The sequence below is a fragment of the Mizuhopecten yessoensis genome, unplaced genomic scaffold, assembly GCF_002113885.1.
Source record: "Mizuhopecten yessoensis strain PY_sf001 unplaced genomic scaffold, ASM211388v2 scaffold8777, whole genome shotgun sequence".
Taxonomy (NCBI): Eukaryota; Metazoa; Mollusca; class Bivalvia; order Pectinida; family Pectinidae; genus Mizuhopecten; species Mizuhopecten yessoensis.
This window is the reverse complement of record NW_018407716.1, coordinates 110,199-137,739: the sequence shown is the minus strand read 5'-3', so window position 1 is coordinate 137,739 and position 27,541 is coordinate 110,199. Positions and strand designations below refer to the sequence as shown.

General features: G+C 36.3%; 2 protein-coding genes across 2 annotated transcripts; one reads left to right on the top strand and one right to left on the bottom strand.

Moving 5' to 3' along the window:
• Window positions 1-2,476: 2,476 nt before the first annotated feature.
• Window positions 2,477-9,202, bottom strand: LOC110456524. The gene is made up of 2 exons (XM_021507317.1): window positions 8,063-9,202; window positions 2,477-2,787 (listed from the first exon to the last, which is right to left on the bottom strand). Exon 1 carries the CDS (start codon window positions 9,141-9,143, stop codon window positions 8,085-8,087), a length of 1,059 nt encoding a protein of 352 aa, XP_021362992.1. The 5' UTR covers window positions 9,144-9,202; the 3' UTR covers window positions 2,477-2,787; window positions 8,063-8,084.
• Window positions 9,203-12,908: 3,706 nt separating this feature from the next.
• On the top strand, window positions 12,909-22,463 carry LOC110456523 (universal stress protein YxiE-like). Its single transcript, XM_021507316.1, has 4 exons — window positions 12,909-13,087; window positions 19,512-19,592; window positions 21,214-21,320; window positions 21,734-22,463. The coding sequence occupies exons 1-4, from the start codon at window positions 13,006-13,008 to the stop codon at window positions 21,938-21,940; spliced, it is 477 nt and encodes a 158-aa protein (XP_021362991.1). The 5' UTR covers window positions 12,909-13,005; the 3' UTR covers window positions 21,941-22,463.
• The last annotated feature ends 5,078 nt before the right edge of the window (window positions 22,464-27,541 follow it).

Genomic DNA, 27,541 nt, shown 5'->3' with positions numbered 1-27,541 from the left:
TCTCTCTCTCTCTCTCTCTCTCTCTCTCTCTCTCTCTCTCTCTCTCTCTCTCTCTCTCTCTCTCTCTCTCTCTCTCTCTCTCTCTCTCTCTCTCTCTCTCTCTCTCTCTCTCTCTCTCTCTCTCTCTCTCTCTCTCTCTCTCTCTCTCTCTCTCTCTCTCTCTCTCTCTCTCTCTCTCTCTCTCTCTCTCTCTCTCTCTCTCTCTCTCTCTCTCTCTCTCTCTCTCTCTCTCTCTCTCTCTCTCTCTCTCTCTCTCTCTCTCTCTCTCTCTCTCTCTCTCTCTCTCTCTCTCTCTCTCTCTCTCTCTCTCTCTCTCTCTCTCTCTCTCTCTCTCTCTCTCTCTCTCTCTCTCTCTCTCTCTCTCTCTCTCTCTCTCTCTCTCTCTCTCTCTCTCTCTCTCTCTCTCTCTCTCTCTCTCTCTCTCTCTCTCTCTCTCTCTCTCTCTCTCTCTCTCTCTCTCTCTCTCTCTCTAATGAATCCAATTCATTAATAACATATTTATTTTCTTACCATCATGTGACAATTGTGTATAATTATGTTTGTCTGTATTACGGGAGAAGTCAATTGATAAGTTGGAAAAACTTACCGACTAATCCCTTTGTCAATATGTTGTCAATAAAATATGTTTAAACTAATGAAAACTGCAGTGACGACATATTATAGCATACAAAGCATTATTTAACCGAAATATGTACTTTTAGGTCATTTTCTATTTTTAAGTACAATGCCAGAGAAACGTTCGTCCACTTCGCGTGAAAGACTATCATATCCAGCCAAAACTGATGTTCTAGATAGATAACTTACAGTAGATAAATCATCTCAAAATGGGTAAAAACGGGAACGTTTTCCACCAATTTTTATTTTTTATTTTTTTTTATTTCTGTTATGAAAAACCAAAAGATGTCACACGACTAAACTATAGGAGGACATGTGGATTGTTCCACACCAATCATCTACATGTACATTGCAAAATGTATCTAGTCTAATATCGGGGCAAGGGGGAAATCGCGCTAGTTATATTCAGTAATTTCATATGGATGTCCCACAGGAGACTTGCATACGTGGAAATGGGGGAAATACTTGATTCCACATATTTTCTCTATTTATTTAAAACTCACATAATTATTCAAAATTTGGATATTCCTAATAATGAGAAAAGCATTAATTTGTATTTTTTATTTCTTTTTCATTTAAATTTGATACCTGTACCCGTATATCTCCGGTTAATCAATCCGTATCAAGGTAAACACTATGTGAAGAAATGGTCACTTACGATAAAGCGCACGTTAAGTCTTTTGTTTAGGAAATACGAACCACTGGAGATGTGTAGTACATTTATACATCACAATGCTAAATCATAGGTTTCCGGCACGCTAATTTGTAAGACGATATTTAGACTACAGAATATGATACACCATTTCAATCTAACAGGTCATACGGCGGTAATGTCATTCACAGGGTCACCAGAACCAAACCCAACACGATACATCATGTGTTTAATGGGAATAGTCTCGATTAAAACAAGGGAACTCAACAATTTGTCTTTTAGATGTGAAATACATAGTTTAATAGTCAGGACACACGCGAAACGAAAACGTACCAGAGTTCCGCTCATTGAACACCAATGAGATCATGTTTCTGTGCTCATAAAATTTGCAGAATAAAACAGCATGTCGAAAAATTACCTTGTTCATCGTGGTAAAATATTCTGTCCTGAACCTATACTCTGGTTCGACAAAGGCTTTTTATGTACAAATGTACGTTGTTTATGATTCCTCTTATCCAACATATATTTTAAACAGAGAAATGTATTCGCTCTGTCCTACCAGCAATATTTGAGTACTTTACAGAAGTTTTCTTTGTTTAAAATCAGGAAATAGAGTAAGTGCACAGTTTTATAACACATCTGGGCGTCACCGTAACAACTGGTGTCTCTCAAATCCAATCACGATCGAGACTATACAACTGAACCCAATCGTGTCGGTTTCGATTGTGAAAATTTGCAACAAATTACCTCAATCGGACCTGTCAGCCCACTTCCTTACAATTATTTTATCTTTATATGTTTGTACCTAAAACGTTAAGGACTAGGTCGCAACAAACCGAACCGGAAGTTGTAATCTGATCTTGTGGAGGGATCGAAGATGGCTAGATTTCGAAGTACTTCGAACAAATCGAAATAAATACTATCAGAAAATCTCATTTCATGCGTTCAATTATTCCCAGTTTTAAATTGTCGAAAAGGCTGAGAATCCACAATAGGTCCTGGTCAAGGAGTACTAATTAAACTTTAACTCTCTTGTCAAGAAGAATCATGAATAGACAATAATATATATATAAACTGGAAATTAGCTCAAAACTGACACAGTATGATTTTAAAATTATACTATATATGTATACGAGTTGCCTCCCATGGCTCTGCTAAGAAGTGTACAAGTAGAGAAATACACCAAATGACTCGTCTGATACCGTTACACATATTTTATTACCCGAAATCAGCTTTGTACAATAACTCACAAACATTTCACATACGAGTCCGTTAACTCTGTAAAAGTAACACGAGCATTGTCTTCTCGTATAGTTCGTCACTGATGTACAGCTCCACACGGTGTTCCTACAATGTACGTCTGTGAATATCTCCCAAACAACGTCTGTGAATATCTCCCCCACAATGTCTGGCTGTGGGAGTTGGATCACTGACATATCCGTGTCCGATATCAGAAAAACGTTTACATCAGGGGAAGTCCGCCTTTTGTCTAGACAACTCTGTCTCTCGGCTAGCTCTGACTGTGGAAAACAAAGCAAAAACATGTTATTTTGTATATTATTTAAAAAAAGAAATATGAAACAATATCTGTTAAAACCATCCTTAAAAATAGACGAGATCGGGAAGTTAAATAAAAGGGTTTAGGTTGTGGTGCGCTACCGTATTATATATATAGAATCTTACATGAGTTTCCATTTCATATGAGATTTATGAAACGAGTCTAAGAATTTTTCAATTAAGAGAACTAAAATGGCGAGCTAAAATGAAAAAAATCGTGACGAGTTTCATAAATTTGATATGAAATGGAAACGAGTTTAAGATCCGTTTTATCACATAACCAAGATTTGTGGCATCTATTCGTGTAAAACGACAATTTCATGCAACCTTGAAATGTAAATAGCCGCCATTTTGACTCCAGTGCGCAAGTCTGTAACGTCATTTACTTGTCCTAGCGTGACGTCACAATTGAAACAATTGAAACTCACAACCAATCACAGGGATGATAGGTCATATTACATGGGTTAATACGCAAAAAATATGACATGGGTATATTTACTGGATAACACAGTACATTATGTAATAAATATAGGATCTTAAATGGGGTTTTCATTTCATATGAGATTTTATGAAGCGAGTCTTAGGAGTTTTTATTTTTGCGAGCCATGGCGAGCAAAAATTTAAACTTCAAGACGAGTTTCATAAAAGCTCATATGAAATGAAAACAATTTTAAGATAATTTTTTATCACATAACTCAGAAAACTTACATTTTGACAGGTTTTAAAAACAAAATGTAGAGGGCTTAATCAAACGGAGAAAGCCATTTTGTTGCACCATTCACAATTTATGACGTCACGTCATTGTCCATATCATGACGTTACAATCGATTTCTGACTGGCACAACCAATGAAGACGCTCCAGGGTATATAACACTAGTGACATATGTAAAAATATTGCACGGGCGAATTCACTGGATAACGGGCCGATCATGTGATAAATGAATATTTGTTTGAAACACATGATTTACGAGGAGAAATACATTTTAACGTCAATCCACAATGTACAAGGTTCTGACAACATACACGCATTGTATTAAATGTCTGCCTTATAAGTCACGACGCCATTCTATGAACATTTAAAACTGGTTAAAACGACCGAAATTTCGAAGTTGTCATTTTTTCACATGTAATTTAATATTTTGTAAAAACCGTGTTTTAAACAAAAATTACAGCGTTTCGTATTCGTCTGTTGGTTGGTAGCGCACTACAATCACAGCGGCAGCGGTCACAATGAAAAAGCATTTATCAATGAAATATTTATTTTAAAAAAGATTGAGAAATTTCTTGGTGCCGGGCACCGTATCTGCAAATAAGAAACATAGATGTGTATGTTTATTAATATCTAGCAACCAAATGCATGCTTATTCCTATATTCTTTCTCTTCTTATTTTTCAAAACGATATTTTTCAAATGATGCTGTTATAAATGTAAAAAATGTTGATAACTAGTAAACTAGCTAATCGCAACCATTTGATTTAATACCGAGTTCGAAAATGTGAAAAGTTGCACTGAAGTAGACGGAATGTCTTTATTGGCAAGTACAACTCTCCCACACCACACCATGAATGTCCCTCATACCCAATAAAACGATAAACGCATTAAGTCTTCTTCCCCACTAGTGTGAAAGAAAGGAGCATTTTAGATCAGAGAAAGGTTTACTGTTAGGTGTTTTATTGGTGGCGTGTTTGATAAAATCTTTAAAGAATACAAATACAAAAGACTAACGGAAAACCATTTATTTTCGCTGGTTCGCTAATATATAGAGCAGAGATGTAAAGGAGCAAGCTTGTAGTCCCTGTCTAGAACCTATCATCCTTCATTAGTCGTTTTCTCACACCATCACACAACCGGATAGCATCTATTATACTCCCCCTCCCGTAGGGCGAGTAACAAGGCGAACTCAATCATTTTATGACCCCCAATTAAACGATCATTTCATCATTCCGGAATCAGGAGGCCTGACGTCCCGTGGGGCGGAAGGTTAGATAGATGGATTCACTTAAGTGATTGAGACAGTCACAGAATAGTGTGAGGGGAACCATTAGCGTGAAATCACTAATTAATCGCCACTTGTGCACGCGTGATTGGGAATCGCCGGAAGTTCTGAGGGAGACATCTGTTATCGACTAACAAGACGATCTAAGGATCATACGTTAATTAAGTCTATTTATCATAGCAATTAACCATACAGATTTTAATCAACATTTAACTTCTGAAATAAAGACTAAATAATCGACGTTTAGCAACGGGATTAATCCGATTTGCACTTACAGATGTTGTATAACGATTTCGGCAAAAGATAAACATTGAATTTTTATGAACGTAATTCCTTATCTTCCGTTTCTCTTTACTCTTACGTATTCAAGCATTATGGCAGTTATACAGAATTCCAACAGTTAAATTATCAGTTATAAAACTTTACTTTATATCATAGAACTTAAATTTCATCGTTTTCACTTTTTAAGTCAACTATCAAATTAATTTGAAAAAATGCGAAATGTCGAAATGAGTGTATTTAAAACAAATTTGTGTCGATTTGCAGAATGTGTCATTGTTATTGCACATGTAATTAATGACATGGGCGGGGTTTATTTATTAACACATGTTAAATGGCGTTGTCTTTGCCCACGGAATTGCTATCTAATGACAACGTGTAAAAAAACCGTTCTGTGGTCACTGCCTACAAACAATTTTTAATATCAGAAATTCTTGGTAAATAACAAATTCCTAGATATGAATAATTAATACAGGATTGTTTAAACAATCAGGTTTTAGGTACTTGTATTTTAATGATTAATGCATTTTTTAGGTTGGGTCTGATGTGTCTAACAAGTACATTTATATGTTATTATGTTTATGATCTTATGTAATGATTTCTGTTACGTCACGATAAAATAACGAACGGAAACTAACAATTTTACGAAATTTACATTAACTTATATAACAAATCTAGGTACTAATACAATTAACACAACATATATATATATATCACTACATTTTACATATTACTTAAAACAGAACATTGTATCTAAATGAAATAATATACTGAAATATTGATAAGTGATTATAGTAAGTGAATATCAGTGATCAGAAAGCCACCTTATCTACCTTCAAGTGTTCTTATTGTTTGTACAGTAGCTTGTTTACGACTGGAAGACATGCACTTATCAACACGCGGGTCTTGTTTACTAGTAATAAGTTCTAAAAAACTAAGAAGCCGTGACAATTTAAACCGATTGTTAACTCGATTGAACATTCTTATATTAAGTTTTTCAAGATTTTCTAAGATCTAATTAAAAAAAAAATCTTGGAAATTCGGGGAGCATGGATTCATTTTCACAAATACCATTTGCAAAGTTGAACTAAACAGACCGAACACGCACTATTACTTTTGGAATTTATATATTATACATAACATATATGTATGGGCAAAGAAGAAATAACGACAGTGCAGACAAAGACATTTTGTAAAATTTCAAGGACGATCTGCTCCTTTATCAAGACAGGAACATGAAAATTTACATATCACAACATAATATACATATATTGTACATATACATGAATGCTTATATGTATACAAGATGTTTTATAAATGATAATCACACTGATTCATCACTTTCTTTATAAGACATCTTATATTAATACGTTGATGAAATACCTTAAAAAGGACGAAATTTTATTTTAAAACTAATGAACCCTTACCAAATACATTTCGGAAAATTAAACTCAGAGCAAGTCGTAAGATTTCAGGCGGTGACGATTTACGCTTGTTTATTGAAGACTTTTAGATTCAATATTTGTAAGGTAAGTATTGGTCGACATATCTAAACGCGTATACTAGAGTACATTGTGTAACTATTTATAAATCTTCGGTTGCAGTTAAGCTTCAGCAAATATCTAACGTTCAGTCCCTGACAATCTCGTTATCGTACATGAAATAACCTATACAAATGTATAATTTCTTTATGAGATATCCTATAAATCACATCGTGTACAAGATACCTTTAGAATAGTCCCATTCGAGTTGTTTTATAAAAGTTAAACGACATTTTATATATTATAAGATATACATTATATTTTTGTTATTAGATACCTTCTAATACAATAAAACGATATCTTATACATTATACAAAATATCTCACAAATTAGCGCAAGATATTTTATATGGTATGTAATATATCTGATTGTTATATCTTATATAAGTCTATAAAATACTGGATCGACAATGCTCCTTGAACATTAATGCTAAATTTGCTTGCCATACGCCTAGGGAGTTTGCGTTCAAAATCTCCAAAAAAATAAGAAATCATTAATTACGGTAAATATCTATAAAAAAAGATAACTATACTGAGTAAATTGTCGTTATATGTAATGGCCATGGCACGGTTGCTCTAAGCCTGGTTATCTTCAACACTTATTAACGTTTTCCAAATGAGTGTTTTGAGAACTATGTGAAAATCTGCAAATACGTTTCGTGTTTGTTGTCATTAAATGATAATTAAAAATCTTTAACCAAAGCAAAAATTGTTTTTAATTTCAGTCTTTTTGACAGTAAATTAGCTTAAACGTTTACGTTTAATTAAACTTTAGCGTATCACGCTTGTTCCACAGCTAGATAACGACAACAACGACGATGACAACAGTAACAACAACCCAATGGTGACAGAACGACGGTGAAACTCGTTTATATGTATGTTGAACATATTACGTCTTTGCGTATTGCAGAGTTATCTTCTCTTGGGAGCAGGTTTTGATTGTTACGTCATTGGTTTGTGTGAGAAAATTACGTCGTTTTCTCAAAAATTGATAACGTTACTCTCACAAACAAACGACGTAACTATCAATACTTGCTCTTAAGAGCAGATAACTCTGTAATACGAAAAGACGGAATAGGCAGTTGGTGACGAGTGGTGATGAAGAGGGGAAAGCAGACGAATGATCCGGAAAATAAGTAAAAGAATTTAGGAGCGAAATATGCATAGTGAGGAGAGAGTTTACGGGCTGCCAACTGTTTACATACATTGCGTATATGGTAATTGTTTTGGAATACAAACCATCATCAACATAATAACGTGACAAATTTACTATGTAGTGTGCTTGTTTACAAGCTTTTTTTCAAATACATCTAATGAAATAATTTGTCATTTGAAAATTTGAAAAAAAATCGCTGCATAAATTATATTTAAATATTTACTAAAACCACCACAATAAATAACTACATGACACAAAATGTCTTACCTAGTCAGTGTCCGGTGTACCTTCAGCGTCCGGCGTACCCAGTCCGGTCCTTGTGTTGATTAAGTGGGGTGTCGTCTGGGGGAAGTGGATAAACGCCTTCTATGGAGAAACAGCAGTCATTGGAAAACCGCTCTCTCCCTCCATCGTCATCCGGCTCCGTCACCTCTTCGCTCCCGGCACTCAGAAAACTTGTATTTAGTTCATTAGCATTACGTCCGTCACCGAAAGGAGAAGGATACACAGACGAACGGACAAGTCTCTTAGCAACACTGGACAGACGATGTGATCCTCCGTCCGACCTGTGAGACGGGTGTTTGCCTTGGATAGGTGTGAATCTCGGTGTAGCGGAAGCCGGGGTCACGTTTGGTGTTGGGTAGTTTGGCGTTTCGTAGCATAATGGCAGCGGCATCATACAGGTAGCCGGAGATTGTAGACCTTCTGTATTCCAGTACGGAGAACTGGGAAAATAGGCAGAATACATGGCGGGGTGAGTGTACAGAGTTTCCACGGCGTCATTTGTGCCTGGAGTCGGAAAGGGAAGCGGGGTACACGTCCCGAGAGCAGCTAGGTAGGCTTCATTAGGTCCGGGAACCCTCGGGGTACCGATAGGAAACTGTTCACGTTTTACAGGTGTTGGGGCTGACTTCAACATTGATTCCAAGGCTCGAATGTACCCAATAGCTATGCGTAATGTCCGGATCTTTGACAGTTTCTTGTTGTACAGTTTGAATTCGTCGGGTAAACTGTCTTTGAGTTGCTGCAGTGCTGAGCTCATCCTCTGCATACGATGGCGTTCCTGAATATTGGCCGTCCTTCTCTTGGTCTCCTCACTCACTTCACACAGTTGGCGAGAAATCCGGACATCACACACCTTCCTCCGCTTGTATCGTCCATCAGTGTTCCGTGCCGTCTTAGTTTCCTGTGAATCTGAGCTTGGTTCCTCTTTCACAGAGACACACTCCATCGTTAGGTCAATAGGTCCATCATCGTCACTTTCATCGGATAAGTCGGTATAACTTCTGTCTAGTGCTTCCTCCTTACTTTCAATGTCCTTTTGGACATCCCGACTTCCACGGTCCATCTCCAGTTTGGAAATTTTTATAAAGTTTCAATTTTCTCTCAATGCTACACAGTGATGCTGCTTCACTATCTGCTCAAGATGATCAAGTGGCCGAGATTGGCCAAAATCTGGGGATGTAGTGACCAGCCCCCGTCTATTGTTTTGTGTGAGGTAATTCTAAAGCCATAAATTTAGAGCAGTCAGTTCCCGTCTCGTTCCCGCGGTCCCCCTCGCGGTCGGGGGGTCTGATCCGCGCTCTAGCAGACCGTTGCATTACGGCTCAAATGTGAGTTTAATTAGCGATGTTCATCAGTCGCATCCCAATGTTAAAACGTAGTAATTTTAACCCCCGAACTTCTCTCCTACGTACGTAGTTATTAGTCAATTAAAGTGAAAATAATACATTTCACACCGATTTACACACATTACGGGGCTCAGGCAAGGTGGACCTGCTCAGTTATTTGACTTTGGCGATGTTTAATTTTTATGATAAGGGCTACACTTACCATTAATTATCCTTTGCGCGTTTCCAATCTCAGATCGTTTCATTAGGTTGGACATCTTTGACTGAAAATAACGACTTGCAAAATAGCACGAAGAAACTTTTTATTATAACAATTAAAATATTGGAAACATTTTTTTTTTTTTTTAAACCAAATTAGTAATTTCATGATTTGCAATTAACAATAGATCGTCTTTTATACACGCCTACCACATGAGGTTTACATGGAAAATGAACAGATTTATGGACAGCTAGTACAAATCGTAATTTTGACAAGGAATGACAGAAATCAACGCATGATCAATAACATGTTACTGTAGGTTTTAAATCAACTGCAAAAATATATAGGATTAACCTCGATATGAAAGCATGAATTGGCTTTGATATGAATGAAAAGAAATGGAAAATAATACAAATATGTAAGATTAAAATCGGTGATTGTTATCGAACAAACCAATATATAACAAGTCAAAATAGAAACAAATGAAATTATGAACAAATTATCTTGATTGTTTTATTAATTACTTATCTTGCCAAGTCGTCACAAGAAATACCAGGAAGAACTGTTGTTAAGTTTCGCGAGTATAATGTGTAATTTTAAAACTATAATTGAATCACGTTCCCCCTGTAGCATCGAAACAAATGATTTTCTGATAATTGTAAAAAGAGGAATCTAAATTAGAGCTTAAGAAATTGAAAATTGTTTCTGAAAATTCGAATAATTTACACATAAATATTATTTTAAAACAAGTCAATCAGACGGAAATATTGGAATATTACAACGAGAGTGAAAAGGCAGTGCTACAATGAATTTGAACGTTACGGAAGATGGAAACGAGGTCGTTTTGGGGGCGTGGGGCTTGGGAAATAGAACATAATTCATATTTTTCTCTACATGTTGAAAATGGACACCGTTGAAAAGTTAACCAAATGGATATGCATAAGTTAGATAACAAGTGATAGTCTCCATTGCTTAAGTATTATTACTATCCCCCACCACAGAAAATGGACTGTTTAAGGCGTTCTTGACGGATCGTTTACTCAAATATCATCTCTAGATTAACCTTGACCTTAAGTTGTATACGTTTTGTTTCAAGACTGACCTGAAGAACAAGATGGCTGCCAGGCGTCCATATTTGATTTCATGACAGTCAAATATTTTTTCGAAAGGTACTGAAGGGATCTCTTTCGAATAAAAAAATAAGAAGGATCTCGTTATTATTATTTTTAGCTTGATAGGGAAACTGATGATCACCAAGCAGACATCTTGCATTTGACAATGAAGTTTGTTATCGCTATTTTTTCAGAGAGTAGAATATTATTAAGAAAATTGGACATGGAAAGATGTCATCATTTTCTGGGTCCATTTTCATCGTTGCGTATGGAATGGGGACGCTTTCAAAGTTGGATATAAAATGATGTCATAATGTTCCGGATTTCATTTTCAGAAGAAAAATACCGGAACTTAAGAAAATAAGGTGTGTTAATAATTACTAATGTACTCTACTTGTTAACATAATTATATATACAAATGTAGAGTATCTCCCTCGTTGTACGTATTGCCAGACACATTTATTCCCTCTTTGCGTATTGCAGAGTTTATTGATTGTTACGTCATTGGTCTGTGTGAGAAAATTACGTCGTTTTCTCAATCAATACCTGCTCCCAAGAGAAGATAACTCTGCAATACGCAAAGACGGAATAACGTCAAAACTTCGCAATTATATATACATCCGTACGTACAAGTAAAGGCATATAATGTTGGTTCCTCGTACACGTGTGTATGTGGTAAACACATTTGTTCACCATTGTTTAAGGGATCTCGTGTGATATCATAGGTTGACGGATCAGAGGAAAATTCCCTGTGTGAAAACAAGCAAGACTATTCAGTCACTATATTTTTATGCACCTCACCAGCTTTAATCAAATTTGTTGAAATAACACAACTACTTAATAATCTTCAAAATACTAGCTACTTTATCAATAGAAAGTTTCCTTTTCTTCTCTTAATCATGATATTATTTATTGCTCACACTTTTTTGCATCAAGTCAAAATTATTTTATAGCAATTTGTTTAGACCGCTTTTTAAAATTACAAAGTTCAAAAGTTCAAAGTTCAAAGTATTTTATTTCATGTCAAACACATAATATTCATAAAATCACACTACATACAAAAATGTATCAACATTTTATCATAAGACGTGTCCAGCCAAAATGACTAATTAGACACGTTAAGAGAACAATCGCACTGTTTATGAAATATTTAAAAACTATCACAATTCAATTAACTCAGTTCCGACATGTAATGTCATAAACCAGTATTTATAAAAGACTTAACACATTTTCAAAATGGCCGCCGAATTGGTAATTTTTTTTAAATTCTTGTAAAAAAAGTTCTACAAACAACAGGCATCTAGTTTTTTGACATATTTTTTCAGATGCGTGTTTGCTAATAAACTTTATCATAATTTGTTAAATATTACAAAACCCCGTTACACCAGATCAAAACGAGACTTGAACGTGATTGAAACCTAAGAAGAGTACATCCTTAAAACAATTATGCTCATGATATAAGTGCATGTTACTTGCTAGTAGCTGGACTATATGTTTATTGACATGTTGTCACCGTGTACACCGTAATTACAGACTGAGAGATATTCCGTCTTTGCGTATTGCAGAGTTATCTGCTCTTGTTACATGTAGCAGGTATTGATTGAACCGGCAAATTATATATCCCCCACCCCGTACCTGCACATTTAATAATATACCTACATTTTATGGGAGAAACATGGTTCTCTTCCTCCGCATAAGAGAAAGTTGGGGAAGCTGATATATTTTGAATATCTGGTTCCATACATCACATATCTAAACTGTTCAAAAGTACATATTGATTAGTAATATCAGAATATAATTATAATTAGTGGGTGTTCACCATCATGTCAGTCAGATTTCTACTGTGTGGTGTCCCTTTATTGCTGATACAAATCACAGGTGCTCCAGTTCTGGAATATATGTGATATATTATCGCACCCCTCTAAATATCACACCTCCTTATACTTATAAATCATAAAGAGTATAAAGGAGGTGCGATATCTAGAGAGGTGCTATAATATATCACATATATTCCAGAACCCGAGCTCCTGTGATACGAACTAATTATACTAAACTTTTCTGTTGTAGAGGATGTCATTATGACTTATGTCCGGCTCAATATTTAGACAGTTTTTATAAAAAATATAATTGATAACGGTAGTATGCACATTACGGTGACGTAGCATGATGCATATTATGATGACGTGCTAAGCCTAAATACACAAACATTATTAACGTATACTCCGGTACTCCACGCTGTTGTGTATTGTTTTCGGACTTCTGACCAACATGGCCGAACAAACTACCAACAGTCTAAAGAAAGTTCTCATAGCGATGGACGGCAGTGAAAATGCTGAGTATGCTTTTAATTGTGAGTTGAGAAATTATGTGTACGTGCATTTAGCCTGTAGTAGACGGTTTGTGTTACTCATGTGATTACATGTACAACACATATGTGTGTAAATACCGGCCAGGGGAGCGAGGTTTAAACTACACAGAGTTTAAAGACAGAGACAGGTCTGTGTGTCACTCATACTGATACATTTATACATATGTAGTGTTTTGTCAGGTTTATAAGATCTGTTTTATAATATGACCTATCTAAATATTCGTTTTAAATCGCCCTACATACATCGAACTGTACATTATCTGTCACATCTGCCTTACTTGTAAAGATGACCGTGTAATACTAGTGTAGATAAACCGTCCTACTTGAGTACCACCGTACCGGTGTGGGTGTGTAAAACTCGTGTCTGGTCAGGTTCGTGTTTTATACAGCATGTTAGAGTTGTCTGGGTCAAAATCACATACCACAGGTCTCTGGCTGTGTGGATATTACATTATACATGTAGAAAAAAAACGCATTCCACAGGCGCCTGGGTTTTGATCATCTTCGCTAGCCAAGGGTTACGACCGATATGATGTACCTACTCTTCAGAGTGGAGAGTTGATACTTATCCACTGTTATTTAAACAAAACTTAGCAATAAATGTAACATTAAGGCATTTACGTACTTCGTTTCCATTCCTAAGTACAAGAGAAATCTGATTGTAATAAGACTGTTAAGTTTGATCACTTTTCATAGTGTTACACATGTCGTTATTATTTTCAATACCTCTGCCAGGAGTCGAACCCGTAACCTCTGGCTTACTAGATATAGTCTTGCGGTTTACCGAATGAGCCAAAGAGAAATTCTCTCTAGTCGAGTAGGTTACGGAAGCGGCTAGTATTTCACCAGGGCGACATATTCTCCAAATAAGAACTCGTCCCGTATTTTCCAGGGGTCATAGCAGTTTTTGTGAAAGAATCGTTGAATTTATTTGTTAATGGTAACCGGGTCCCTACGTGGGCGCCATTGTAACAGATGCCATTATTTTTTCAATGACTCCGTCAGGAGTCGAACCTTTGACCTCTGGCTTGCTAGTCAGAGAAATTCTCCCTAGCTGAGTCGGTAGGAAGCGGCTAATATTTTTCTAGGGTGACAATTACATCATGCCTAGTAGTTGATTATTTCGTGTATTTTTCAGTGCTGTATAATACACATTTCACAATTTCAACTTAAAAGCATTGGATTGTTCCAAGAAAAATAATGTATAGACGTTTTCTAGTCTCGTTCAACCAGGCCCTTGTTGTCTGCGCAAGCTCCGCCGGACAAAGAATAACAAGTGATCCAGCGTCTGGTTGAACGAGACTTAGGCGTTTTATGAACAGTAATTCCTTAACACCCTTCGGAACTTGCATTTAATCATCATGTATAATGCAATATTGTCGTAATTTGCCTGATGTTTATAGAACATTCATTGCAGTTCATAATGAAGCTACTCTCCTAAATACGCTAGCTCTGTTTGTATACCCCTCAGTGGTACAAAGTGGCCATGATACAATCTTGGAGTCGCGGAGTTGCTGGCCCTCGAAATGTGGAAGTAGTAGTTACACGCCTGTTACCGCCAAGGTTGTAGCCTCTTCGCTCGTAGATTGAAGATGGTATTGTCCGATAATAGGATTGTTGACTGACTAGTCAGACTTTTCGACCCCCCCCCCCCCCCCCCCCACACACACCGTTCTTAAAATAAAAATATGACGCTAGTGAGGTCAAGTTCGCCATGCACCTAAATTCGCCACCCTGTGAACAAAATGCAATATGACGTCATAATACAAGATAACGTCACCATAGTCTTCAACACAGTTCAAGCATATTTTGACAAGAAGAGGACAAGTTACATTACATTTTGTATTTGCATTTTTCTAATTAAAACAGTTATGAAATATCTTGTAACACAACGAATCTTAAATATTGGGTCTGTGCGACGGACATCTCGTCATCTAAACTCATTAATCTGAGGCCTGGCGCTGACTAAGCCGTCAATGCACGTACATTGTTTTCTTCGTGTGTACTTTGGTACATTGTATACATACAAAAATCAGTACAATGGACTGACGATCCAATGCTGGTTTATGTTCCGCCAGTGTTGTTTAAAGGACGACGCAAATACAAAACGCAGTAAATAAGTTAATAATTTCAGAACAAATAAATGAAATAAAACAATTGTTCTATAGTAAAAATCTAAATATATGGATTGAACGGCGTTTTCGAAATTTTCATGCCGGTATGAACGCAAATCGGTTACATCCATATTAAACATGAAGCCCTTGCAATATAGATGTCGCCGATTTGCGTTCAATTTTTTTTTTTTTTTAATAATAGTACCGGCATGAAAATTTAAAAAATGCCGTTCAATCTCCATTTGTCAGATGTTTAGCGTTGACGTGCAAGACGGTCGAAGATATGCATGTGACAAATTATCTAAAAGGTCGACCATTGAACGTTCATTCTCACTTATTATGCGCGAATACATATGTAAAAATGGAAAATGAACTTTGCATTGCGAACATTTTGTTATATTTTCCCAAAAGAGTAACATGTGTAGGATAATAAACCGAAAGGGGTCTGTTTACTATTCACCAGTTTTGAAAACAGAAGTGTCCATTCCCAACAGGTCATCGTCAGTAAAACAGATAATTGGTCCAGTTCTTCTTCAAAACAAAATGTTTTTCTTCTTCAAATTTACCATGTTCGCGAATCCAAGATAGACTGTGTCATAAAGACAGACATTTCTGCGACAAATGCTGACATGTTTTTCTGATCGTATAATTATGAAAATAGCCATTTCGTCTCGTCTTTAAAGTTGAGCATCATATGTTACCTTGCCAACCAGAAATACAAATCAAATTTTACAGCATCTTCAATCGAAATGGTAAGTTATTTGTACTTATTTTGATTAACTACTATTAATTTGATCTATATTTGAGTAGAAAAAAAATCATGATGGTATGTTGCATTAAAACAAGGATATAATTTGTTTTTGTAACGTATCTGTTTACACAATTTGAACAAGTAACTTTATAACAAACGATTATATATTGAAAACAACTTCACAATAGATCCAGACGTAATCAAACATCAAGGCGGCCTTAACTTATACTGTCAAAAGATTGTACGCTAGCGTACATGTCACTTTTTTTTTGTCACACAATCGTTACTCAAATTCAAAACTTAAACCGATACGTTACCATTCCAACAGATACGTCACATATTATATTGGTCAAGTGTTATACTCATGCTATTTAACGTTATCACTAAAACAAACTTAAAATCGATGTAATCATCACGTGTTATCAAATATATACACCTATCTCAAATGTTCACATAACCAAGTCGATTTTATCTGGGAAAATCATGCACCAAAACAGAAACGTGACCTAAGTGAAAATATACGTTACCTGTTTTCCATTTTCTTTCATAGCTTTTCACTAACTAATTCTTTGATATTAATAATAGTGTAATTTATTTGAACATCTACAATAACGTATACAAATTAACCATCATAATGCATTCATGCCTTTAGATTTCCTAAGACTTGAAAGGTATCCCCCTTGAAAACTGAGCCAGATGATGCAAGTACGGTTTGTAAAAGGTCTAAATACATTGTTCCCATCAAAATCCCCGCGAAACAAAACTCAATCTAGAATCTAAAGTATCATTGTTAGAAGCTACTATTATAGAACCATTTACAACGTATCTGTTTATAACGTATCTGGTCGGCAAAACTGTTTACGTCAGCAAAATCAAATTCACTCGGTAATCACTTTAAATTTTACACATTGTACAACAATGTTAAACTTCAGTTTTATCATGTAAGCTATTAAAAAACTTTCCCACAACAAACGGACAAACCACGAATACCGAGTTTCATGCACGATACTAGATATATGCTTACGGAATGAATGTCGATGGATTTATATGCAATACAAGATACCCTTAGTCAATATACAAATGTACCAAGACACTTTAAACTTGTATTCACCGATAATAAAAGCCTGTCGTATGTGTGTTTTGTTTAGTAACGTATCTGGCAAGACATGCACCGCTTAGATAGTTTTTTTTTTAGTCTGGGAATAATCGTCATAGACTCGGGAGGTGGATACATTTGAAACTTCTCTTAAAATAAGTCAGAAAATGTTACCGTTTAATGCATCATTTGGTTGGGTTCGGTTTGATTTAAATGTTTATAAAACCAAAGACACTAAGGAATTATATGAACCTTTTAGATAGAAGCCGGAGTACTTCCTATCGTCGCATATATACGATTGGCAGGTTATAAAAGCGCCAGATTAACGGAAACTGACGCCATATTGGTCACACAGCATGTTGTGGTATACCAACGCTATGCCAGAGTGCCAAACCAGTAACATACCATGACGGAATATATCTATACCGACACTTGTCAGCGAACTAGAATCCGTGGTGACGGCGCGTGGGAATCATGGCGGACAGAATAGACAAGGCCCTAGTAAAACATTCAGAAACTCAAGGATGTTCGTAGATTTACAATTGCGATTAACTTGAATCAAATGGTGCTCTCATTTAAAAGAACGTTTTAGCATCAGAAACCACTCTGAATCAGTAAGTTACTTGTACCAAATAAATATTATTATTTTATCAAAATGTTGTACATGATTGTGATTTATTTGGGCAAAATCAGAAATTACCTTGAACAAACACAATCGACTAGAAATCGTTTTTTATGTCAAAATTATGAAAAAAATATTAATAACTATCACTATTACGCCGTTTTTTTTGAGGATTTGGTTATTAGTGTGGTATGTATATTGATGACACCCTTGTTTCCTTTGTTGCTACTGTTTTACAGTCATTTCACCTTGCAGGTAGGGCGTAAGAATTGTATCTGCTGCCCCCATTGCATGATCGGAAGAGGCGACTCAATTTGGGATATTATCTTTTCTCTTCTTTCTAAACAACTTTCTTCTCCCTAATGTCTCCCTTGACAATGCCTAACCTTTAGTCTTTAGTTGAGCGTTCGCCCCTGTAAGGAAGGCTTTGGGTTCTGTTCCCTGGCCGAGACATACCAGAGTCTGTAAACGCTCCGGAATTTAGGAGCGGAACGACTGGTTCGCCCGTTGTCAGTATACTGTGACCGGTTGGGGTGTCCTGCTGGGTGTCTTCGGCAGTGTGTTTCAGTGAGGTAGCACTGTAAAGTGGGCATCAGTTCCGCGCTATCACAAGGAGACAAACACGAACATATCGCAGCCTCCCAAAATATACACACACGTATATACTACACGCATGCATCTTGCACACAGGGAAGGGCGTCCTTAAATGACCATAGCTGTTGATAGGACGTTAAACAATACTAAACCAAACTAAACCAAACCTGTTGTCGCCGACTGAAGGGTTGTCCCCTCCTCACCACTCTGGTATGGGATATAGAAGCGTTGTACCTTTGGTGTTACAATTGTATTGACGATGTTTTCTGGATAAAGTCTTTTCGAACACCAAGGAGTTGTCTTCTCCTGGTAAAATTCACGACTGTAAAGATTACCAAGGCGTTATTATTGTAAAGATCACAGGCGCATTATCATCTGTTGTTACGTTGTTGACACTACTAAGGAGTTGTCCCTCGATGAGAAAAACTGTTAGACCTGCCGAGACGATGTCTTTTTGGAGGCCACCTTGCTAAGGCTATCTGTATCCTCCAGTGTGACCTTCGTAAAACTAACAGATATATTGTTTCTGTGACCTTAGAAACCGCATTAGAAATCCTGGAACGCTGTTTTTCTCATGTCTGGTACATTTGTTAGGACTGTAATTGTATCATTCCTTGATGCATTGTCATTGCTAAGATTATTAAGAATTGTTTTACTCTGGTGTTACAGTGTACACCCATTAGAGCCATTTGGGAGCGTTATATCGCTTACCGAGGCGCTGTTTTTTTGTGTGGTATCCTTGTAATGGATAACACAAAGTTAGACTATGTAATAATCATTGCTATAATATTGAAACATTTTTTTAGTCCTTTTAAAATGAAGTATTCCATGAAAGAATTATACTTGTTAGAATTTGAGAGTAGAAATAAGAAAAAGAAAACAGACACCCTTTAGTAATCAAACTCAGGACCTTTACACAATAAAGCCTACAATTTACCAACGTTGTTATCCAGAAATATTGAATTTATGAGTAGGGGAAGTAACTCTAATGAAGGGAAAATCGTTTTCTATATAGAAGGGAGAATACTCTAAGTAGACTATTGCTGATGCAGATGTAACTTGACAGTGTGTGTATAGTTGTTTTGTGTATGGTACCTTTAAATGTACAGTATGGATTATGTTTATGTTTTTTTCATTTGTAACTGTATCATAAAATTCATATCCGTTAGTACATGTGTTTTACTATGATATTTTAAAGATTTCTAAATCATGAATGCTATATTTAACAGGGTATATTGACGTCTGTCACAAGGGAGGTAACTACGTCATCCTTTGCCACGTAGGTGACTACAAGGGCCTCGTCCACACACGTAAGTAGCTATAGTGATGTAGTTGTTCTGTGTGGTTTGTATTGGACTTGAGAATTTATTTATAAAACCTGCTCTGACAAATTTCTATTCCTGTTAAAAAAACCCAGGAAAAAATAGTTGTCTCTTATGACGATATTCATGGGATTAGCAATTAAATAGTTTTTCAGCAAGTTCTCCAGATTTTGTTGTGTTGGTGGTAAAATTTAATCAGATTTATAAACGAATCCTGTTTTAACTTGGCGGTTTAACGCAGTGCCATTAAACCTCGATATCCACTAACTAAGCAGTTATTTACCAGTAGTGTCCTTGATTTTGTGGACCTGTCACAGCTGTGATGTCCCTGATTTTGTGGACATGTCACAGCTGTGATGTCCCTGATTTTGTGGACCTGTCACAGCTGTAATGTCCCTGATTTTGTGGACCTGTCACAGCTGTAATGTCCCTGATTTTGTGGACCTGTCACAGCTGTGATGTCCCTGATTTTGTGGACATGTCACAGCTGTGATGTCCCTGATTTTGTGGACCTGTCACAGCTGTGATGTCCTTGACTTTGTGTTTCTGTCACAGCTGTGATGTCCTTGACTTTGTGTTTCCGTCACAGCTGATAGGTGCAAAATTTTGTGTTCCTGTCATAGCTGTGATGTCCTTGATTTTGTGTTTCCGTTACAGCTGTGATGTGCCTAATTTTGTGTCCTTGACATAGCTGTGATATCCTTGACTTTGTGTTTCCCTTACAGCTGTGATGTGCCTAATTTTGTGTCCTTGACATAGCTGTGATAGCCTTGACTTTGTGTTTCCTTCACAGCTGTGATGTGCCAAATTTTGTGTGCTTGACACAGCTGTGATATCCTTGACTTTGTGTCTCTGTCACAGCTGTGATGTTCCAAATTTTGTGTTCCTGTCACAGCTGTGATGTCCTTGACTTTGTGTTTCCGTTACAGCTGTGATGTGCCTAATTTTGTGTTCTTGACATAGCTGTGATATCCTTGACTTTGTGTTTCCGTCACAGCTGTGATGTACCTAATTTTGTGTTCCTGTCATAGCTGTGATGTCCTTGACTTTGTGTTTCCGTCACAGCTGTGATGTGCCAAATTTTGTGTTCCTGTCACATCTGTGATGTCCTTGACTTTGTGTTTCCGTCACGGCTGTGATGTGCCAAATTTTGTGTTTCTGTCACAGCTGTGATGTCCTTGACTTTGTGTTTCCGTCACAGCTGTGATGTGCCAAATTTTGTGTTCCTGTCACAGCTGTGATGTCCTTGACTTTATGTTTCCGTCACAGCTGTGATGTGCAAAATTTTGTGTTCCTGTCACATCTGTGATGTCCTTGACTTTGTGTTTCCGTCACAGCTGTGATGTGCCAAATTTTGTGTTTCTGTCACAGCTGTAATGTCCTTGACTTTGTGTTTCCATCACAGCTGTGATGTGCCTAATTTTGTGTTCCTGTCATAGCTGTGATGTCCTTGACTTTGTGTTTCTGTCACAGCTGTTATGATCGTAATTTTGTGTTTATGTCACAGCTGTTATGATCGTAATTTTTTGTTTATGTCACAGCTGTTATGATCGTAATTTTGTGTTTCTGTCACAGCTGTTATGATCCTTATTTTGTGTTTCTGTCACAGCTGTGATGTCCCTAGACGCAAACCTTGTACAGAGGATGATCTCAGAGGAGGAGAACAGAATCAAGCTACTAATGGCGAAGTTTTCGGAGATGCTCAAACGGGCTATGGTACGTGGCTGTGTCCCTGTGTCTAACTTAGTAGGCAGGACAATATATTTGACTTCTTTCCTGTATTATGTAGTTGGTAGTAGTACATGTTGTAGCATTTGTTTTAAACTAATTATAAAAAGAATCACAGAAAAAATGAATACACCGTCAATATAGTTATTTTAAGTCGTATTAAGATATCTTCAAAACAGCTTTCTAGAAGCATGCACATATTCAATGACCATTTACCATATCAAACTGGAACTAAATGAGCTGTGGAAGATGAAAGTTGGTGAAATGGCTTTTGTATGTAAGCTTTGAAATACTATCCGTATCAATTGTACTTTTATTTCTATTCAAAACATACCTCTTAAATAAAATAAACACAAAATGCCAGTCTTACTCGTTCAGAAACTGAAACTGACTTGTGACAGGTGGACGGAAAGGTAATCCGGGCTACAGGGGAACCAGGGGAGGCAGTCGTACGCACGGCCAAGGAACAGGATGTGGACTACATCGTCACCGGAAGTCGTGGTCTGGGCACAATTCGACGGACATTCCTGGGGAGCACCAGTGATTACATACTGCACCATTCCCATATCCCAGTGACGATCGTACAGGTCCCAAGTGACAAAAAGTGACATCAGTGAAACAGGGCGTCAATTCCCCCCGACTTTGGTTTTTATACATGTAACGGCAGCGTGTACGAGTGGTGCTTAATTTTAGTGGAGTGTTAACATTGTATGAAAGTGAATGAAATATGCATTAAACATTGAAATATTTACGTTGATTATATGTTCTTTTAAAGAAGAGAACACACTTATCCGTGTGTATTTTAATGAAAATATGTTCAGCCAGTGTGTAATAGTACTGGGTTTCGTGACGATAAATTCATTCGGAAACCTTTTCCAAAATGTTCTAGCTGTTGGTTGTGTAGTAACATATATTTCTACGGTTAAATCATTATTATTGAAGAAGAAAGATATATATGGAAGAAAACATAACGTTATATATACGATTTGTTAGATTTGGTGTGAATGCCGACAAACAGCATTCCAGGAAACCTTGTAACCTTCCATTATAGCTGACTTAGAGACACGTGCAACAATTTAAGCTAATTGAATTTGTCATCATGTTTCTTAAATAATTAAACGACATGAATATGTAAGATTATCTTTCATACATTATATCGGCATTGTACCTCTTAACTCGCACACGTAATGCTGACAACGTAGATTGGCTGAACATTTGACCGCCAAGCTCTGGGGAATCCGTTACACGTGACAGGTAATTTGGGAACATGCGTTATTCATGAGGTCACACGAGCTATGCTATGACTTCACATAATTATCTTGTCGGGTTTGCTTGAAAAAAATGACGCTTTGTGCTAAATAAGTCTGTAGTGGATAGAGACACCGTGATGGTTTGGTCTGAGGTAGTTTATGATTCTCCGTTGGGTTTAATCGGGTGTAGTTTGTGAATCATTGTGTTGTGTTAGTCTGGAGTAGTTTAGGATATTTGTTTGTGTATATCTAAAGTAATCTAAATGTTGACAGAGTTATATACGAGCACATGTTAGTCAATTAGAAGATTTTACTTCGACTTATCGCGGAGTGTAGCGATTAGTAGATGTTTTAGGTGTTTGGATCAACACTCGGTAAAAGTACTACTTGTCAAATATACAATCATATAACTGCCTCTCAGGTATCGGTGTGTAGGGAAGACAACTCTGGGTAAACCTAGTGATCTTTTACAAACAAAATCCGTCCTTACTTATAGTTAAACTTGACACCAGAATGGGTCGATACAAGATTGTGTTCTATGAGAGGTCTGAGACCTGTGTTCTATTACATTTCTGATTTCTATACGAGGTCAGGGTTATATTATTGGTATGTTCCATTGGCGCTCTGTGTTTTACGATGGTACACGTAATTTAATCGTACTATAGTCGGCGTGTTATCACTTCGTCCCCATTGTGATTATCCTCACGAATGACAAATCTACTGTACATAATAAAAATAAATCAAATATAATAATAATAATAATAAGTTATTTTATTCAAGTGTCACATATTGATCTACATATAAAACAGGTAAAATGTACATAAAATTATATCAATATCCAGCCAAAGTTAATAGACTTATGAAACACTAAAAAGACAGAAAATATACATTAAAAACAGTTGTCAATTTTTAAAAAAGCTCAATGTTTGTTAGCTTATTTTAGCTTATTATACATTATAACCACGCATTCCTGTCAAAGCTAGTTTGACTTATGATACTTAAAAAGGCAATATTATATAAACCTTGGAATAAGTTTCACCAGATATTTGTCAGCCTATTATATCATATAGTTTTAAGTTATTTCAATATACATTGTTGTCATAGCAAATTATGACTTATGAGACTCCAAGGTGCAATAAAATACAAAAGAACAAGTGTCATCGCATTTTGTGAGAACAATACTCATAACAACTTTCCATAAGTTATTCTAGCACATTGATGTCCAAGTTAGTTAGACTTCTGCAACTCCAAAAGGCAATAATGTATATTAAAACAATATAAATATCAATATTTTTGTCAGCTTACTATAGCTACTGTTACACATTGGTGTCAAAGTAAAAGATTTTATAACACTGTTACACATTGGTGTCAAAGTAAATTTGACTTTAGAGACTCCAACTGTACATGTATGATGGCGATGGTACATGTACAATGTCGATAGTACAATGAACTGCAATCGTAAACTCGTTCTTGTAAACCCTTTTTATTTTACTTCGTATCTGATGCTATATGTTTTAATGGCATCTTAGTAAACGGATCACGTAGGCTTTGCCAAGTGTGAATAAAGACCAACTAAAAATTGTAGGATATCAAGATATGATCCGTGAAACCTACGTTTGTGATATCACGTGACCAGATGACAATTCTCGGTGTCGCACCCACTTTGCGTCAATCCGAGATTCCGCGCTTTTCGATCTCCGCGGACCAACGGGCGTCAAGCGCACTCTTCACTTGATAGGCAGTACAGTATAACACGGTCGGTAGTGCTGGCGATATAAGGACACAGGGGATCACACGGTGACACGTGACTGATTTAACCAGCGATGTCAAGACCCAGGGTAAACATTCGACTGGTAGTGCTAGCGATACTAGGACCAAGGTTTAATACACATCAGAACTACGTACACTAGCTTGACATGTTCTGTCTGATATATATATATATATATATATATATATATATGAAGATCAAGAGGAAACCCTAGAGAGCAAAGAGTATGTAAAAAAATGTCTTGTTCTAGAAGATGAAGAACGGCTCTTCTTTAGGTGTGGCTATAATGCAGAGCTAAGAAAGGGCTATTTAAGTAAATGTATTAAAAACTATTCTATACTAGACACACATACACATATTTTATCTTCTGACAATATGCAACTTATACTTGACTCATGCTTATGCATAAAACAGTCACTCGAACTGATGAGTGTGGACCTGGCCCCATGTAAGTTTATAAATTGTAAACTATTGTAGTTTCTTTGTATATTTGTTGTTTCGTTATTTTTCAAATTACTTTGTTACGTACTATAAAAGAACAATAACATTTTTGAAAATTGAATCAAAGCGGTTACACCCTTGTCCGTAATGACTATTTAGAAAATATATGATGATATAGAAATAGTCAAAACATCCTCTTCAGGGTTTCTGAGAGAAAATTACGCTCCGGCTTAGGTGTGCATTATAATAACTTAATCATTTCTTGTTTGCCGGAGCATGGCCACATATTTTCATGCACGGATGAAAAATATACTCACTTTTGGAACCATCTTTTGTCTCACAAGGATTTTGAGGCTGAAAACAAAACGTGTCGACAAAACGTGTTACATTTACAAAACAGCGTTTCAAAAGATGGTCGCAAACAGGATCTCATAGGGAGTTACGCTAATTTTTGAGTGATGTGAAGGTCGATGTTTCTGATTGTGCTCCCTAGTGTACATTGTTTTAACTACCACTGCTCTCGCTTTGGGGACGTGACATTGCTTTGATTTGACCTATAATTTGGCGAACGAAAATGTTATAGATCTCAAACATGTCTTGAAATTCTTCCATAAGGAGCTTCACGGTCTGAATTAAAGTGTTTGAAGTCAACGTTCAGGATACGCCATGAATGAAAGTACTTTAGAGAATTATTTTTCGACATTTTGACTAAAATTCAAACCAGATAGTATCATATGGTTGTAGAAAATGTTTAAGATAGACTTTGAAATTATTTGAAAAAATCTTAAAAAGAACTGCTGTTTTAGAATTTCCCCGACGTGCTAGATCAGTTTACTGTTAAACATGTTATCAAAGACGTGTTGACTGTTGCCCGTAACTATCATTATTAAAAGTCTCATAAATCTTATTCAAAGTTTGCAAACAATTCTAATCGTACACGAGCCAGCGTCATACATCATCAGAGCGAGGCATTCTAACGAGCGATGTATTATTTCACTTAAGGCAAAACGTCTCACTAGAGGAAATGAACCTAAATTACTGCAATTTTGAAATTATGGACGGAAACACTCCATACCATCAATGAAGTTCCTTTTGAATGTCTAGAATACTCAATATACAAAATTACAGGAACAATACATCTGGGTTTGAATCAATATTTTATCGAGACGGAGACACTCGTTTGATCGCGACATAGTGTCTATCTTGTACTGAGGTAAAGAACACCTTACACAACGGTGCAAAATAAAGAGGACAGAAAAATCGTATTCCAGTGCACTAAGTGTGTATAACAATAACGTACATTGTGTAACAAAAACCCCACCAGTTCACGTAGCATGTATTAAATCACACATGAAACAAAACGTCTACTTGGTTTTACAATAACCATATATATACAATATATATACAAGTCTTATTCAATATTACTCGATCATTTTGAGATTTCTTTCGCTATCAATAAATGATGAACCTTTTGAACGCCACGGCACATTTTGAGCTGCAGTATAAAACGTTCTTCTCTTTTTCAAGTATGCAGGCAGGCTAAAATGGCGTATGTAGGGGTATATATCACGGAAATGGATGATATCATGTTTTTAATAAAAGCACTGGAGTCCAATTATTTTTACTTACACAATATGGAAATCGATAGGAAAGAATATTACCGCCTAGGAAGTTTGAAAAGCCTGTTCCAGTGGAAGTCCCGTTTCTCTCGTGAATATCAAATCTCGCGTGAGAAAAGGAGTTTTGTCCTAGAGTCATCACCTTTCCAATCCGATTGCTGTCTTTGAAGTGTTTTTTGTTTTGTTTTGTTATGCAGATAAATCTTCCAACACATTACGTCAGTTACATTTCCCCTGGAATGATTTGATTCTACTACAATAGATACAGAACGTACATCAACATGTTCTGTCTGATATGTATCTAACCGAGTTGAAATACATGAGGATTTTCAAGTAAAATCGATATTTTTTTCCAAAGTTAACATTGTTAAAGTTAGAATAGATTCTTTCACTTTATTGTTGGTTAGTAAATCCCAAGCGTGCATATCAATGTCGTATTTCTATATCTTCGCGTTAATTATACTGTTATGTGCATTTTTAGGTTCGTCAATCAACGTACAGTTCTCTAGTCAAAGAGAAACGAATCTATTGTGTATGGACCATAAAATATTCATGTAGATTTTAAAAAAACAACAACAAACGAAATGAAATGAATCACGGCCTACGCTTGATTCCGATATTGTCACAATCATCGCATGAAGTACCATTACTCTGCTGGAAAGACACGAAGAAAACATCCTCTTTGTGCCTTTTTATCTCAAGTTTGAGATGATAGATAAACGCCACATTTGTTAGCTTCATTGCTGAATCTTGCTGTCAAATATCAAACATTCCGTTAAGTATTATCATAGAACCTGGTGCTCACGGTTTATCGTTTTACCTAATACATTTATACGTCAGATGTCAATCAACGCGGACGTCAAAACTCATCTCTGGGGTATGTGTAGCGGTACAGAACGTTCTGATAGCATTTACTACTGTCTATTGATTTCTATATATATGTTGTTACATTTTTTTGTGTTGTAAACAAATACTGTGAAAGGGTTTTGACACCCTGACATACAAAAGGTTTCTTCCTAAATAAAAGTATCAGGAAGATGCAATATGATCGTCAACTGGACAAAGAACTATCTGAATGAGAAGACAAAGTGTTAGCATTACATGTTTGGTAGTGGTCTACCTTTATCAGGC

What these genes read in the sequence shown, in the direction of transcription:
- LOC110456524 (XM_021507317.1), bottom strand. Translation starts at nt 9,143, where the DNA reads ATGGACCGTGGAAGTCGGGATGTCCAAAAGGACATTGAAAGTAAGGAG.
- LOC110456523 (XM_021507316.1), top strand. Translation starts at nt 13,006, where the DNA reads ATGGCCGAACAAACTACCAACAGTCTAAAGAAAGTTCTCATAGCGATG. An exon ending in TGCTGAGTATGCTTTTAATT is followed by an intron (nt 13,088 to 19,511) that starts GTGAGTTGAGAA and finishes TATATTTAACAG; the next exon opens with GGTATATTGACGTCTGTCAC. An exon ending in CAAGGGCCTCGTCCACACAC is followed by an intron (nt 19,593 to 21,213) that starts GTAAGTAGCTAT and finishes TTTCTGTCACAG; the next exon opens with CTGTGATGTCCCTAGACGCA.